Source organism: Chlorocebus sabaeus, chromosome 23, assembly GCF_047675955.1.
Source record: "Chlorocebus sabaeus isolate Y175 chromosome 23, mChlSab1.0.hap1, whole genome shotgun sequence".
Lineage (NCBI taxonomy): Eukaryota > Metazoa > Chordata > Mammalia > Primates > Cercopithecidae > Chlorocebus > Chlorocebus sabaeus.
Window position 1 is genome coordinate 59,859,195 of NC_132926.1, and position 18,114 is coordinate 59,877,308.

Consider the following 18,114-nt stretch of genomic DNA (forward strand, 5'->3'; position numbering starts at 1 on the left):
TGTGTCTCAGGATGTGTGTTCCGTTTTGTTCTTTCCCCTTAACGCTCCCTGTGCAACGTGTCTGGGGGGAGGAGGGCAGGGAGGGGAGAAAGGGAGGGGCAGAGGCGAGGAGCTGTCCGCCTTGCACGTTTCCAATCGCATTACGTGAACAAATAGCTGAGGGGCGGCCGGGCCAGAACGGCTTGTGTAACTTTGCAAACGTGCCAGAAAGTTTAAAATCACTCCTCCTTCCTTCACTCCAGACACTGCCCGCTCTCAGGGACTGCCGCGCCGCTCCCCGTTGCCTTCCAGGACTGAGAAAGGGGAAAGGGAAGGGTGCCACGTCCGAGAGCAGCCGCCTTGACTGAGGAAGGGTCTGAATCCCACCCTTGGCATTGCTTGGTGGAGACTGAGATACCCGTGCTCCGCTCGGCTCCTTGGTTGAAGATTTCTCCCTCCCTCACGTGATTTGAGCCCTGTTTTTATTTTCTCTGAGCCACGTCCTCCTTGAGCGGGGTCAATCTGGCAAAAGGAGTGATGCGCTTCGCCTGGACAGTGTTCCTGCTCGGGCCTTTGCAGCTCTGCGCGCTCGTGCGCTGCGCCCCGCCCGCCGCCGGCCAACAGCAGCCCCCGCGCGAGCCGCCGGCGGCTCCGGGAGCCTGGCGCCAGCAGATCCAATGGGAGAACAACGGGCAGGTGTTCAGCTTGCTGAGCCTGGGCTCACAGTACCAGCCTCAGCGCCGCCGGGACCCGGGCGCCGCAGTCCCCGGTGCCGCCAGCGCCTCCGCCCAGCAGCCCCGCACTCCGATCCTGCTGATCCGCGACAACCGCACCGCCGCGGCGCGGGCGCGGACGGCCGGCTCATCTGGAGTCACCGCCGGCCGCCCCAGGCCCACCGCCCGCCACTGGTTCCAAGCTGGCTACTCGACATCTGGAGCCCGCGAAGCTGGTGCCCCGCGCGCGGAGAACCAGACCGCGCCGGGAGATGTCCCTGCGCTCAGTAACCTGCAGATGCCCAGCCGCGTGGACGGCATGGTGGGCGACGACCCGTACAACCCCTACAAGTACTCTGACGACAACCCTTATTACAACTACTACGATACTTATGAAAGGCCCAGACCTGGGGGCAGGTACCGGCCTGGATACGGCACTGGCTACTTCCAGTACGGTAAGTACCCCCAAGTCCGCTGGAACCACCCGTGCACCTGGTCCCCAGCTATGTGGCTTCTCGACGTGGCTGCCTGGGCGCGGCGGGCCCCGGTCCTCGCAGATCCAATCCCTCCCCCAACGCGCCTGCAGTGGCAGCCCTGGAATCTAGTGCAAACCGCGCGTCTGGCCCCTCCTGCTTCCTTTTCACATTGCTTTGCAGCCCCGGGAGTCCCCAGTTCTCTTGCTGCCCCCTGCTCCACTCTGCAGTCCCGGTGGGCGAAGGGTGAGGAGTAAGGGACCTAGAGGGGTAGGGAGTTGGAGCGGGGGGCGCCGGGTTGTTTCACTGCTGCGCCCGTCGCCTGCTGACGTTTAGGTCTCCCAGACCTGGTGGCCGACCCCTACTACATCCAGGCGTCCACGTACGTGCAGAAGATGTCCATGTACAACCTGAGATGCGCCGCGGAGGAAAACTGCCTGGCCAGGTACGGGCTGAGATGTCTGAGGCCCCGCTCCCCGGTCTTCCTTCAGGGGGCACTCTGGTGCCTGCTTCTGACTGCTACTGTTCCGCGCAGACAAGTGTTAGGAAGTGGGACAAGAGCTGGGAAGTGGGACGTGACCTCCTGGGCATGCTGACCTGGACGGAGAGTTGATATTTTGAAGATTTCTGTGGGTTCTGTCTCAAACTGCAGCACGAATCAGAGAGGTGGCGCAAACCCTTATCCTGGAGACTGAAGTCTCATGCTCTTTTTCCAAGATACTTAAACTTGGGAGTCGATTGTTTCCAATCACTTTTCATAAAACAACTATACGGTAATTCAAAACATTGATTGTAATGAAGGGTGTGTTAATACCCCCTTAAAAGAATGGGGGCAAATTTGCCATCGTAGCCTCATTGGTAAAGGCTAAGTTTTCCTCTTTTGTTTGAGACCACGATGAACTTGGTTGTTTCGGTATTACTTCAGCCAGAATAAGACCATGAGCAAGAGCTTTGTTCTTCCACTATTCTAAAATAAAATAGTAACTCTGAGATTGGGGTTCTCTGAGTTTACTGCTGGGAAACAGCAGAGGGAGCAAAATATGTTTTAATAAAAATGTAATCAAAAATGTAAAGTGTAAAATAAGGTCATCAATACCATCTGAACATATAGCCACACTAAATATATTAGTAGGAACACAGTAATGTTTATTTGTACATTTCTTCTACTTTGACCCTTTACAATTGCCAGGCTAAAGGAAGTGAAGACATCCAAGCTCATTTTCATTCCTGAATCTTGCATCACTCACACCATTGAACTCCCTATGATGTTTTTACAGTACTGCCATTGTTTTGGGGTAGTGAAGTTACAAAATTATTAATTTAAATCTGGGTATGCTCTTCTAGAGTTATTTCCTCAGTTTGCAACTTATTAACTATTTTGAAAGTTTTGCTAAATTTGAAGTTCGTAATATCTGTGAATTATTTTTTATTGGGGGATTATTTCCACTTCAGTTTCACTCGTTCATATGATCAAACTTGAATTAATTCTAGACATAAAGTTTACTTCTGACATTTAGATTTTTAATGCTTATTTATTATGTTTTTACTGTTAAAATCTGTGGATTTCCATAGTTGTTATTCATTCACTTATTCACCAAATATTCATTGAGCTCTGACTGCTCCAAGACTGTTCTAGGAGCTTTTCAGCAATGAACCAAATAAACCAAATGCCCTGGCCTCTTGGAACTGATAGTCTAGTTGGGGAAGGAGGATTGTCACTACTATATAATGGAGGTTTTATTTGTAGTTTTGTCTTTAGTTAATATTCGATGAATATAATAATTTTTCTTTTTTCAAAATCACAGTACGGCATACAGGGCAGATGTCAGAGATTATGATCACAGGGTGCTGCTCAGATTTCCCCAAAGAGTGAAAAACCAAGGGACATCAGATTTCTTACCCAGCCGACCAAGATATTCCTGGGAATGGCACAGTTGTCACCAGTAAGTAAATGGGCCTCCTGGGTACTTTTGAGTTGCTTTTCAATTTTCGGGTGATTTTTTACATCAAAAATGCAAGTCTTATTTCTTACCTAAAAGGAGAAAATTGCTATTATTTATATTTCGATTTTTTTCTCTATGTAATTTGACATAACCCATCTACTACATGATCCTGTTATCTTTTGAAATAGAAAATCTGAAGCCCAGCTTATTAAAGCTGTTGATAGGATACAGCAATTGACTTCAATAAAATTTACTCCAATGCATTACAGATAGAATTTCTTTAAAAATCCATTACAGCCAAGATCATCTACAGTTAGTTAGCATTAAATAGCCTTTCATAAAGACCACACGTTTTTTATCACAAGGATTCAGAAACCATTCTCAAAGAAAGATGTAGATGATACACTCCCTAAGCTCAAAAAGACCTGTATCAAACCCAAGGTGGTTGCCTGTTCTATCCTAAATTTAAGGAGTTTTACATAAGGTAATTCTATCATTTGTCTTAGTAACTTGCCTGGGTGTTAATTGTCAGGAAGTCCTGATGTGTAGCCTTAAACTTACTTCCTGAAATCCAAGCCAGTCCTCGTTGTTTTTCCTTATGTGGGAAGATGAACAGCTCAGCACCTTCTGTTTAATGAAATGACAAAAGTAGATATAAGTCACTCAATTTCCTGATAAAATAGGAATACTTTATTTCTAAATAAAAGTGTATACTATTTAAATAATAATGGTGGATAAAACATGCCATGCTTTCTCCTTTGCGTTTCACTAATAATTTTAAATATGTGAGAACTCAATTTTTTAAAAATCTCATAGAAACCTTGAAAAAGTAATGTGCTGCTATTTGGAATGAAACAGCAGTGGCAGTCAAGAGGAATACACTAGAGAACACATGGCAAGTTTCACTTCAGAACAGATAATTTATTGTCCATTTCTCTGTAATATTCAAAGAAAAAACAGGGTGCAATAAGAGAGCAAAATAATGGACTAAGTCTTTTGTCCTAGTAGCAAAGTTAAACCTTGCGATTTTGATAGATTTATGTCCTGGGGGGCGAGGTGGGGGGGGAAACCCTAGCATGAATCTCTCTTTTAGAAGATAAACTTGGTCTCAATTTTAATGTGAAAACAAATTTGTGAAGCCATGGGGGAAGTCATTTAATATCTTCATTGCTTTCTCTGTATGTAACTGACCACCATCTTTTTGTTTTGTGGGACGTTAGACATTACCACAGTATGGATGAGTTTAGCCACTATGACCTGCTTGATGCCAACACCCAGAGGAGAGTGGCTGAAGGCCACAAAGCAAGTTTCTGTCTTGAAGACACATCCTGTGACTATGGCTACCACAGGCGATTTGCATGTACTGCACACACACAGGTATGTTGGCACCCTGAAATCTGGAACCTCAAGCCTCAGAGAGAAACAGGTCATCTACCATTAGTTAGCATTAAATAGCATTTCATAAAGAACACACATTTTTATCAAAAGGATACAGAGACCTTTCTCAAAGAGAACTGAAGATGATATACCCCATGAGTCTAGTATTTTCTTTCCTCTCACCTCTCTTTTGTAAAGCATTCAATTTGAGGTCCCCGTTGTTAAGATGGAAAATAATTGGGAAAAGGAAAATGACGGCTTGATGATCCAAATTACTTTTGAAATATTTCCCATTATGCATGTAGCCCCTATTCATGATCACAGGTCAGTGTGGGTCCTTGTTATGTTCCACAATGAAGAACAGAAAATTACTCTCTGAAAAAGTCTGAATCGTCAACAACATATGCACCCATTCTGTATTCCTTAACTGGCTTAGTAAATAACTGTAAAAAAAAAAAAAAAAAAAAAAGATATCTCTGTTTTTTTCACCTGTGAAACCATTCCTTCCTTCTGTTTTATGCTGGAAATAGAATAGTGATTGGGGTTAGCAAATGAAGGAGAAATACATTTCTTTGAAAGCACTTTAAAAAGTTGTATCTTTTAATAATGCAAATTAGAGCAGAAGGACACCATTTCTTTCTCCACACGTATATATTTAAATCTACAGTATAATTGATGTCAGATGTTGTTGGGATGGATTTTTCTAAAGTAGTGCTGAACTAAGCAGTTTGTGTGTTTTATCATAGGAAAATGCGTGTCAGTTAAAAGCTATGTCAGTATTTCCATATGAAACCCTAATTTGTAAAAGGACATTATAATTTGACTCCCGCCCAGATCTTGGCAAAGGGTAGTGAATGTACATAACTCAGGGTACAAAGGGATCAGCAGTTGGCATCTTGGGAAGCAAATTCCAGGGCTGTGGCAGGAAGCTGTTTGGTGACCTAAATGTTACCATTGCTTTTTTCTCTGAGCTTAGAACATCATAGCAATTGGAGGGGGAAAGGTTAACTTCTACATGCCTCGGGACAGTATTTATTTAAGAAAGAAGAAATGTAACTTACCCACACATTATTCATGTGTGTGTATAGAGATTCCCTTTTCAGTGATCTGCAAGTCCTGTGCAAGGGACCTAGAGTTTATTCGCCCCATTTATAAAAAGAGGCACTCTGGACAGCTCACTCTGAAATATTTGAAGCTGGGATTATAGACATTATAGCACTTCTCATTCCCCCCTTCTTTGGGGTAACCCCATTTCATTTTATATGGTAGCTTTCTTGTTAATCATCTTCCATATATGTTATTTTTAACCGTTATTCACCAAATCTTGCATTGAGTGATTTATATATTTGATTTTTTTTTCATTAGACCAATTTCTGTTTCACATGACTTCATTTAAAGGAAAAAATGATCTCTCAATCACCCAGTGATGACTTAGATTAGTTTTACTGAATGCTGCTTAAATGTATTCAAGCATAAAACTAGGTATAACTTCTTTAGATTTATACTTGTATATATTAATAACTCCTGCATTCTGAGATAAAAATTTACATATTAAATATATACAAAACTACAACAGCTGCATTCACTTATTAATTTAATGTAACAAATAGCATGTATTGCTAAAACTCAAATTGCTGATTTAGAGAGTCTCAACTAACATTCTACATTTAATCTGTTTTTATATTTTGACTTTGCCTACATGAAATGCCTGTTTGCCTTAGTAACTCTAGTTTTTGTTTGCCTGTGCAAATAAGCAAAGCTTATACTTAAATTCTGCCAGCTGATGAATTCTAGAGTGCCAATTTTGGCATTTTTAAAGGTCTTTTGTCTATCTGAAGGCAAGATAAGCATTGAAGCATTGTTTAAACCCATCTTAAATGAATATCTAATCCAATGAATCCTTTACAATGTCATTAACATTGTGGTAGTAGTAGAAGTAATTGCTAACACTTATTGAGTACGTATTATATACTAGAATCAGAATTGTATGCTGGAATCAGACCAAAAATTCTTCATTTTGTATTTACTACTCAACATACTGTTAAGTGATGTATGGATCAAGGTAGGAATCTAGACGATAACAATAGAATATGAGTCTCACTGCTGCAACACTGACCCTTCTGAGTTTGACCTGTCTGTGCTATTGTGTGCTGTATGACAGCACAGTTCTCCCCTGCTCTTCCCAAAACAAGCTATAGCTAAACCAGCATTGGCAGAGCATGCCAAGGTGATTTTACTCTCTCGGGTGACCAAAGTGATCTTAAACAGCAAAGCAATATTGGTTGCTAGAATTGAGTGACAGTATTGAGTTAAAGTGAATCTAGCATGTACTTTTAAATTTAAATTACTGTTAGAATGAACATACAAGTTAAAACATTTTGTGAAGAACTAATGGAATCAAGAATATACCTACAGACTCCAATCTGAGGAAACTTCTCCAGACTATAACATTCTTAAAAGCAAGGATTGTATTTGTTGTATTTTTCTCCTCCCAGCCTATAGAAGGCACTCATTTACTTTTTGATGTGAATGTTTTAGCAAGTGGAGTGATGTGGCATTCATCAGTTTAGTCATGCATTTACCCCTTCAACAAAATATGTCATGTTTCAGTGACTGTATGAGAAAGAGTGTAGTGTGGTAGTTAAGAACAGGGACTCTGGACCTTGATTATCTAAACTCAAAACCAGCTTAGCCACTTACTAGCTGGATACCCTTGGGTAAGTTATTTGATCTTAGTGTGCCTCAGTTTTCTCATCTACAAAATGGAGATAGTAATAGCACCTCATGTAGTTGTGAAAATTGAATTTTCTCGTGTGTGTGTGTATATATATCCACACACATACACACACACATATATATTAAAATGTTTACAATTGTTCCTGCCACATACTATTTAATAAATATTAGTTATTCAAAGATGCAACATAGACTCCACCCTTAGGGAACTTGCAACCTCTGGTTAGCTATATTCTTACATAGCATGATTATAATGCAGAGCAAACAGGGATAAATACTATAAAAGCTACCCACAATAAAAAGTATCATGGCTGTTCAAAGTACAAGAAAGTAATTTTCAAAAGGGGAAATTGAGGAGGATTTCACTGAGAAGAGGACATTTGAGCTAAGTTAATTATTATGTGCCCTTTATTGTTGAACTGTTAAAATTCTAGAATTTTGGTAGAGAACTATTTTGTTCCTTCAGATTGCATTTATCTCTGGTGATATATGACACTTTTAAGAAGTGAGATGTACTACTACTTATATTAGTCCTATATCTTTTTTAGCTGGAGGTGCTATAAGGCTGAGTAATAAATACTTCTCAAGGGAGATGAAATATAAATATAGTTTTATGTCAGACTCTTGTAAGTACTAACTTAAAATTTAATTTGCAAATAATAGCATATTATTTAGCATAGCCCGACCATATACCATCATGTAAAATTTTGTATGTTGTTTATTTTAGGGTTTGAGTCCTGGCTGTTACGATACCTATGGTGCAGACATAGACTGCCAGTGGATTGATATTACAGATGTAAAACCTGGAAACTATATCCTAAAGGTGAAGACCTTTGAAAATACATCATGTATTTATATTGCAGATCAATAGGCCTTCCTTTCTGGATTCAAATGTTAAATAATCATGGTATTGGAAGCAATTATACATCCTCAAACTATTTCTAAACAATCTAATCTAATCTAATCTAATCTAATCTAATCTAATCTAATCTGTCTTATTTTAAAGAACTTCAGGGGGAAATACGCAGTCTCCTTCCATAATATCTCCAGAGTTTAACCACTTAAGTTAAAAATCCCTTCCCTGCTTTATTTAGCTAAGTCCTTCATTAACAATTTCCTTATTGTAGCCTTATGGAAAAAAAAATACTGAGGAACTCTAACACAAATGCTGTTTGTATTGTCCAGGTCAGTGTAAACCCCAGCTACCTGGTTCCTGAATCTGACTATACCAACAACGTTGTGCGCTGTGACATTCGCTACACAGGACATCATGCGTATGCCTCAGGCTGCACAATTTCACCGTAAGTGTTATTTGCTTAGCTAAGTAATTGTCACAAATAATTTTTGTTCATGCTCAAACATTATACATGGAATGTATCTGTTTCTACTACTACAGCAGCTTTCTTGTAAGCAGACCAAATGCAGAAAATGGTATGCAGTCTGATTTTCTTTTTTTTTTTTTTTTTTAATAATGGAAGGCAAAGGAGAATGTACTAAGGTTTTTAGTTTTCAGGAGAAGCTTACTTTTCAGGAGAAGACATAAACAGACCACAGTGTTTACCCAGAAGGCATTTGTGAAGGCCCAATACATCAAATTGCTCAGTATGTAGAGTGGGTGAGCTTGTAGAAGCCCCAGTAGTTGCTTCCTGCCCCTTCCTCACAGTCCCTGAAAGAATTGCTAGGATTCTTCAAAGTACATTTTGAAAACCACTGCCATAAAGTAAGCAACTGAAGAGATCAAACCCCCTGGTCTGTACAAATCAAGATGTCATATATTTGAGTTCTAGAACCATGGATACTAGGAAAATACTCTGCAAAAGATTGAGGTATGTGGAGGTTTCTTCATAATATTCCTTCTCCTGAGACTCTTCTTTGAATGGAATCTTGAAAGATATCTATTCACAGGGAGGTGCTTTGATGAAAATAATGAAAGAAAGTTGGGTAGGTTTGCCTGCGTGCCTGTCTGTCCTGCCCCATCTCCTTAAGCCCTACCTCCCCAAGTGTTGCTGCGTGCTAGATTATAATTACATATGCCACTTGAGTTATGGCTTCCCAACAATGAGAATACTATTTCCATTGGAATGATACTCAACACTCAATAGCTTTGCTTTGTCACTGGGGATCCACCAGTGCCACTGGATCATACAGACAGGTGTAGCAGAGCTCTACTAGAAACTCATAATTAATAGAAATTTCTGCCTGATACAAAACCCAGGACTTTATACATAAAGAAGCAGAGACTGTGCTTTACAAGTGTTATCACAGCATTAGAGATAGATGAAGCCTATGATAGCAAAAGGATAGCACTGAAAAAATAGTCACATACATTCTTGTGAACATGCCCACAGCACAGAAAACCTGGCAGGTTTTATGGCCCATATTGTGTGGAGTTGGTTATAGTATAACTAACCCCTGCCCCCCACCGCCAGAACACCTGTATAATTTAAGCTAAAGTAATTTGCACTTAAATAAACAGATTAGTTAATTTTTCTTAATTTTTATAATTCCTTAATTTATTCATCCATTCTCCATTTATTTATTCATTTGCACTCTCATTTTTGTACTGTTTGTTGATGCCCTGAACCAGATATTACTTAAACATAAATAGGACTACTAATCTCAATACTGCCGTAGCCTTATTACACTATTTTCAGTTAATTACTTAGGAATTTCTTTGTTTAATGTCTGTCTCCTGCTCCAGTCAGTGATGGCTGGGATCTTTTGTCCACTGTTATATACCCGTTGTCAGGTACAGTCTGCCACCTTGCAGCCTCTCACTCACTGCTTAATGAATTTCTTTCTCAAATAATTTGAGTAAAGGCATTTTGAGTAGGGGAAGTGAGAGAATTACACATATAACTGTAATAGAGATAACAATATGAAAAGTTTCATGAGGGGTAAAATAAAATGTGATGGGATCAGAAGGACCTTTGTTATAAGTTTGGTAACTCCCAAGTATGTCTTACTGACTTCCCACTAGAAATAGGTCTGGAGAGGTCTGTTCCATAGAATGTCTCTTGCTTTTAATCAGTAGATTCTGTTGAATTGGATATTGCCAGATATTTAGAAGAAATAAAAATTGTTGTATTGCTCCAGCAATATGATTGTACAAGAGGGATTCCTGATGTGGTCACTCATATAGAGTTGATTTTTTTTTCCTGCTAGTTATTACGGAGTGTAACAAACTTCAAGAGTGGTTGAAGTTGGAATGTTTATAACCAATATAGATAAGATGAAAATATGAAAAAGTGAAATTGCTCATAATTAGTGATTATAAAATATCATACTTATTCTGAGTGGAAATATTGGGGAAAGTATAGAATATTTGAGAAAAAACCCACACCTTCAGGATAATAATGCTCGCTTCTTATATTCTGACTTTCACATCAGGCCTTCCTTCCTAGGAATCAGAGTTCAGAGAGAGGAGAGGTGTCTTTGGGCTGAGTTTCAGGAGTGACTTTAGGATACATTTGAATTGGGCCTTGAAGTCTGAGGGATGCACTGGGGAGCATTAAGGAAAGGAAGCCCAGGGCAAGTCAGCATCACAGGCAACTCGCATGGCAGGAGGAAACTGCAGGGCATGTTTGGAAAAACAAGTCTTCTAGTTTGGCTAAAGCATAAATTTCGTGGAGTTAGGAGTTGGAGAAAAAGGATGGAAAAGTAAGTTGGGGCCAGATGGAAGAGAGCCCTGAAGAGCAGGCTAAAATTTATTCTGGAGGCAGTGGGAGGCTGAAGCTTTTTGAGCAGGAAGTGTAACTTGCCTAAGGCCCTCAGGTCATTCTGGTGGCTGTGTAAACAGCAGTGAGTGTCACTCTGAAGACATATCATTTATCAGTTCACTGATTTCTTTTCCTGCCAGATATTTAAGAGCATTCTGTTGATGTGTAAAAGCCACCCAGTAAATAGGTGTGTGCTGTTAATGTACCCTCTCTCTTTCATTTTCCTCATTGAAACAAAATGTATGGACAAGGTGACTCTGAGGCTCCTTTCAGTTATAAAATACTGTGTAAATTTTTCTTTTTTTCTCATCACAGAATTTACTGTTTGGAAATTGATAGCTTATGATTTGGCATAAGTGAATTTTTACTTCCTTACATGAAGATCTATGATCGCATTTAAATACAGTAATATTTGATTGATCTTTTGGTCCAGTTTCTGCCTATTAATGTATTATTCTATATCCAAAGTCATGCTGGAGAAGGACTAATTCAAGATGGAGCAGAGGTCTTGACTCTGCTTCTTGGTGGATGTGCTACCCTTGTTCCATGGAATGAATTCCCCTGGTCAGGGCTGCTGGTTCCAGAAGTCCTGCTGTACTCTTGAGTGTTTCAGAAGTGGTTTCTTGCCTCTAAATGTGAAGAGTGTAGGCATTGGGCATCTCTGCTGTTGACATAGTCACTTTCTTCAAACCATTATTAAAATGATATACTACTGCATAATTTCACAACATGATTGCTGCTTAGATGGAGGGAAACTGTTGCATAAAGTTTTTAAAAGGTTGACATTAAATTTGTCTATTGTACTCATTCATTATATTATAAGGTTAATAATTTGTCTTATTTTGTCTTCTTAATCTAGGTATTAGAAAGCAAGGCAAAACTCCCAATGGATAAATCAGTGCCTGGTGTTCTGAAGTGGGAAAAAATAGATTAACTTCAGTAGGATTCATGTATTTTGAAAAAGAGAACAGAAAACAACAAAAGAAATTTTGTTTGGACTGTTTTCAATAACAAAGCACATAACTGGATTTTGAACACTTAAGTCATCATTACTTGGGAAATTTTTAATGTTTATTATTTACATCACTTTGTGAATTATCACAGTGTTTCAATTCTGTAATTACATATTTGACTCTTTCAAAGAAATCCAAATTTCTCATGTTCCTTTTGAAATTATAGTGCAAAAGGGTCAGTATTATTTAAGTGAATGAGCCAAAATGACTTTGAAGTGAAACTTTTCTAACGTGCTGGAACTTTAGTGAAACATAATAATAATGGGTTTATATATGTCATAGCATAGATGAATTTAGAAACAATGCTCCTACTGTTTAAATACATGTGGACACATCTGGTGCTGAGAAAGAAACAAACACATTACCATTGGTGTCAAGAAATATTACTATATAGCAGAGACATGGCAATACATGTATTCAGATAGTTACATCCCTATATAAAAATTATGTTTACATTTTAAAAATAAGTAGATAACTTTCTTTCTTTCAAATGCACAATATCATTTTGACTTGAGTCAACTTTTGTTTTGGAACAAATAAGTAAGGGAGCTGCCCAATTCCTGTCTGATATTTCTTGAGGCTGCCCTCTATCATTTCATCTTTCCCATGGGCAGAGAGGTTGTAAGTGGGATTCTTAATATCACCATTCTTGGGACTGGTATATGTAAGGCAGCCATGAAACTGGGAAGTCATTTTGATGACTGATGTGATACATCCAGAGATAATATGCATTTAAACATATTAAAATATTTGCCAAAGATACAATTTTCTTGCTGACATAAAATCATACAAACAATTCCCCCCCAAACCACAACTGTCTCTCAAATAACTTAAAAAAATTGAAAAACATTTTAGGATTTTTCAACTTTTCTAGATTTTAAAAAGATGTTCAGCTATTAAAGAGAGGAATGCTAAAAATGTTATATTATCTAGAACACAGGAACATCATCCTGTGTTCTATTCAGGCTTATTCAGGAATCAGTCACACATGTGTGTGTGTCTGAGCTATAGTCTAAATTAGTAAAGCTCATAGTATTACATACTTGAGGGGTTGGTGAACAAAGGAAAAATATACTTTCTGCAAAACCGAGGATCATGCTGCGTAATGAGACAGGAGTGATTGCATTTTAAACTGTGAAACCATGTGCCATAATAGAATTTTGAGATTTTCGCTTTTTCCTAAATTCAAGAAAATGAAATTACACTGTTAAGTTAGTGGTGCTTAAGCAGAATTTTTCCTACATTAACCAGTATTAAAATCTCAAGTAAGACTTTCCAGTGCCAGAACACATTAGGTGGAATTTTAAAAGTGCATCGGCATCCTGTATTACATATCATGGAATTGTAAAGTCAACATCAATTACTAGTAATCATTCTGCACTCACTGGGTGCATAGCATGGTTAGAGGGGCTAGAGATGGACAGTCATCAGCTGGCGGATATAGCGGTACATATGATCCTTATCCACCAGGGCACACGCTTACCAGTAGACAATACAGACAGAGCTTTTGTTGAGCTAGTAACTGAGCTATGGAATAGCTTCTTTGATGTACCTCTTTGCCTTAAATTGCTTTTTAGTTCCAAGATTGTAGAATGATCCTTTCAAACTGTAATCTTTTCTAATAGAGATATTTTAATATACTTGCTTTCTTAAAAAAAAAAAAAAAAAACTACTGTCAGTATTAATACTGAGCCAGACTGGCATCTACAGATTTCAGATCTATCATTTTATTGATCCTTAAGCTTGTATTAAAAACTAGGCAATATCATCATGGATATATAGGAGAAGACATATTCACAATCATTCATTGGGCCTTTTATCTGTCTATCCATTCATCATCATTTGAAGGCCTAATATATGCCAGGTACTCACATGCTATGCATTGAGACATAAAAAAGACTGTCTATAACCTCAATAAGTATTAAATTCCCATTATTACCCAGAAGGTTCATCTTATTTTATTTTTAGGAAATAAAATTACATGTCTATAAAATTTCAATTTTAAGCACTATTGTTTTTCATGACCATAATTTATTTTTTAAAATAAATTAAAGGTTAACTATATGCATGTGTGTATTTCTAATAATTAAAAATGTGTTCAATCCCTGAAATGTCTGCCTTTGAAATATAACACCTACTATTTGGTTAATTTTGACAATATTTTTTTTCAATTAGGAAGCTAAAAATACTACTTTATTCCTTATGTGAACTTTCATTCCCCTCCTGGCACCTCTAAACACACCCAAGTAACTCACAAGTACTGATTTAACACTCAGTATTTTTTGAACTTCTTTGAATTATTTTGAATTTTGAATCTCTTCTCTGAATAACTGCCAAAACTCAAAGATAATGATTCGTTGATGAAGGTTATCAATTAATAAAATAAAGAACACAGTCCAGTCTTACCAAACTCTAAATACATTTAAAAAAATAGGAACTGGCAATGATAAAAAGAATGCTGAGTACTGACAGGAGATTGGCTTTTACACTTAAAAAAAAAACCAAAAAAACAGAAAACGGACTAAATAGGAACATAATTTCGGAGTTTATGAGTCAGTTTACAATATGCCATATTAGTAATCTCATAATGATTCAGACCACAGTCTGGGTTAAAGATGTATTGACCTCTGAGGCTAGCACTCAGTCTTCCAACAGTAGCATAACATATATGACTATACAACTTGCCTATTTCCAGAAAATCTGTATATTTTTATAGAATAACTTTATTTACAATTTCTATCATCCAATTACTCACTAGGCATTATCTGTAGTAACTTTTTTCGGAATATTCAGATGCTAGAAGAAATGCAATTCACTAAAATTTTCCTGGCACTGAGAGTTAATCTTTAGCAGATTGCATGAAAATACTGAATTCCTGGTAAGGAGATACTTTGTTTATAAAATAATGTGTTTTGATACCAGTCAGTGTATTAACTGCTAACTAAAAAGTACCCTTTTTTCTATATATATTTTTTCTTTTGAACTCATATTCACAATCAATATATTGAATCAGTGAGTTAAGTCTCATTCCTAGCTACCAAAATTCCTGGGCCACTTTTAAACACTAAACATGTCATTTATCCTCTAACCTGAGATGGTGCTGAATTATTTAAATCTGAATGTAAGATGCATTAAATCTTAGCTGATGGTATATAAACATTTAATTAATATAAAACTGCTTGCTATAAACTAAGTAACATGTCATTTGGTGTTATGTTTTTAATGAAGTTTTAGCTTCCCCCAAAGTTTTCAGGAATGTTATTTGTAAGACATTTGTAACTTTTTTGAAGAACTCTTATTTTAAATGCTCAGACATTGGCTTTATATTCTTCTTTGCATTCTCATATTCTTTTATTATACATCTATACTATGATTGCAAGATTTTATAAAAATGCCTTGAATAAATGATTTCAAGTATCTATAGTAGTCATTTGTTGTTATATAAATAAATCATCTGAAGTTCATTTTAGGTTAAAATGTTATAAGCCATGGATATGGTTGGTAGTTTTTCTTAATTGCGTTTTGTATTCACAAGTTGTTTAATAAGATCACATGACTGGAAATTTGTCTATGATGGATAAAAATTTAGCTGATGTTTTGAGTAGTCACTGTGGTCATACATAAACTTTTATCACCATTACCAGCTACTTATAAGGACACACAGCAGGCATTGCAAGAACAATCACACTGCTTTAATTAGGGTTTACAAGAAATATATCTGACTATAGATGTAAACACACACATATGTACATATTTGTTTAGGGAATACATCTAACTCTAGCTATAAACTATTTACGTAAAGAGATACGTTGCTGTCATAGTAATTCTTATTTAAACCTGCACCAGATTAGCCAGAAATCTCGCAACCTGAGAGGGCAAACAGGCCCAAACTTTGGGCGAGTGTTTTTGGGGAACAACTCACAAAATTAACCCACAAAAGCAATTCATCCTTAAGGAGTCTTGCAGGTAAAACAGATGTAGACTTGTGGCTGGCAATTTGCAGATTCGAGTTGCAGAATAACAGTGATACTTAAAACCACAAATTTCCTGTTTCTATCTCCTGCTCAAGGCAAAGCATCATCATTGCAAAGATGATTTCCTTTGTCTCATCAGTGCACAGTGTTTCAAGCAGTGTTGGTTAATTAGCTCAGTAACCAAAGATAGCAGTGTGTAGATCTTTCCTTTTTGTCTGAAAACTTGTCTGTCTTTATGTGACTCATTTGTTAATATTTCTACTCCTTACCACAGATGTTACTAGAGGATTAACACACAGGTTGAATAAATCACTAATCATAGCAATTTGTAGCTTAAAATCAGAGGCCTTTCCCCATACTTCTTTTTAATTTGAAGAGTAAATAATATTTACATAGAATTAGGAGAATATTGATTTCCTAAAACATGTACTAAAGAGTTCCAGTTTCACAAGATACTCAAAAAGGATCCAATATTAAGTAAGTATAGGAAATGTTATCTTTCCCATATTTTGGGAGATTCACAATACTTTTTAGCATATATAAGTATCTGAGAAATCCTGCGGCAAAGAAACCACTTCGTTATCTAGTATTTCTTAAATGTGTTTTGTCACAAGTCTTTTTTTAAAGTAGCTCTCACTATCCTAGTATACAATTTTTGTTGGAAAACTCTGGGATACACCAACTTAAGTAATTTTAAATTTGTAGAAATGAGATCATCTGCAAAGTATTTAAAATAAATGTGGCAGCATCTGAGCTATAGGACACAAGGATACTGGATATCCAAAACTCACTAATTTACTGCCTGCCTCACTTTCTAAAAACTACAGAACATGGTTAAATAAGACCTTTTCAGTAGAAAGAATTATTTAACTCTCTAAATCATGTTCTATTTTAGAAAAAAATAGAGGTTTTTCCTATTTGTTAGATAACTTGAATGCTTTTAGGTAGCGCTTATTAAAATCTCTTCCCTCACAAATCTTAGTTGTTTATAACACTAGAGTGAAACAATCATTTTCTTCATGGTTCATTCAGTTTGTATACTTAAAAGTATATTATGCGTAACTGCATAACTTAATTTTCAATTAAAGTTTTGTACTTCCCATTGTGGGCAGAGAAAAATGGGATTGGAAATAAATGGCTTGGAAGGATATATTCATATATTTATAATTTGCTACCAATAACTTGTTTGTTTCTTAATTATGGGAAGTAGCCACAAACTTTGGAGAGAGAAAAAAAATAGAGCTATACAACCAAAAAGAGAACCATTAAAACAATTACCAAGAATATGCCTGTGTCACTGTTAGAAACAATATCGCCAGTTCTCAATTTATATACCAAATCAAACCAGAGCTCCTGACACAATTGTATAAGTAGGGGCTAAAGACAAATTTAATGATAGAGCCTGATAAGAGATCATTCGTTTTTAAAAAATGAATCAAATAATATTGGGTCTTCATTATATATGTCTTTAGTGACTTAATGCATGAATCTTGAGTCTGACAATTTGGAGCCAATATTACCAGCTAGTCATTTGCAAACTGATGAGCTAAACCCTTGCCATACAGCTAATATTGGAGTCAAGAATTTTCAATTATTATTTTTGACATTATTTTTTAGAATGATGGTAGTAGAAAAAAACCTTTTAAACTGATTTATAGTTGGGTTAGTGCTGGGGCTAAGATTCTTGAATAAAAAACAACCTGGTAGCTGCGATCACTTCAGGTTTGTGTTAGGATTCTAGTTTCTGCTGACAGGCGTATATCTTAAGCTTGCCTGGTCAAAAGAGGAATTTTGGGTTCATGTAACCAAAGGACAACGGTGGAGTTTGCTGTAGGAGCAGATGGAACCAGGAAATCAAACACCAGCAAGATCACATTCTTGCTGCCCGTTCTCTGTTTCTTTGTGAATCAACTTTATTTTCTTGGTTTCATTGAGATTTCATGAAGATGCAACCCTGGTTGCCTGCAGACCGGGGTACATGTGTACACAGCTTATTGACCAGAAAAAAGTGGCGTGAACCTGTGCTCCAATTTGAAAAGCTCAGGGGAAGGAATTTCATAGGCTCAGTTTGTGTCATTTACCAATCCTTGATCCAGTTGTTGTAGATACTATAGCTGATATAAATCGAGTCAATTGCTCTTATTTTATTAATCACTGAAGTCAAAAAGGTGAGGCCAAGTAAGAGGA

General features: G+C 37.4%; 1 protein-coding gene across 1 annotated transcript; it reads left to right on the forward strand.

The window, feature by feature from the left end:
• The first annotated feature begins 202 nt into the window (after positions 1 to 202).
• LOX (lysyl oxidase) lies at positions 203 to 15,372 on the forward strand. Its single transcript, XM_073010743.1, has 7 exons — positions 203 to 1,147; positions 1,502 to 1,610; positions 2,971 to 3,108; positions 4,329 to 4,485; positions 7,949 to 8,044; positions 8,407 to 8,522; positions 11,800 to 15,372. Exons 1-7 carry the CDS (start codon positions 517 to 519, stop codon positions 11,804 to 11,806), a joined length of 1,254 nt encoding a protein of 417 aa, XP_072866844.1. The 5' UTR covers positions 203 to 516; the 3' UTR covers positions 11,807 to 15,372.
• Positions 15,373 to 18,114: the final 2,742 nt, after the last annotated feature.

Excerpts from the sequence above, each read along its gene's own strand:
- LOX (XM_073010743.1), top strand. The coding sequence starts at position 517 with ATGCGCTTCGCCTGGACAGTGTTCCTGCTCGGGCCTTTGCAGCTCTGC. Across the intron at positions 1,611-2,970 it reads GAGGAAAACTGCCTGGCCAG|TACGGCATACAGGGCAGATG; the intron begins GTACGGGCTGAG and ends TCAAAATCACAG. Across the intron at positions 3,109-4,328 it reads GAATGGCACAGTTGTCACCA|ACATTACCACAGTATGGATG; the intron begins GTAAGTAAATGG and ends GTGGGACGTTAG.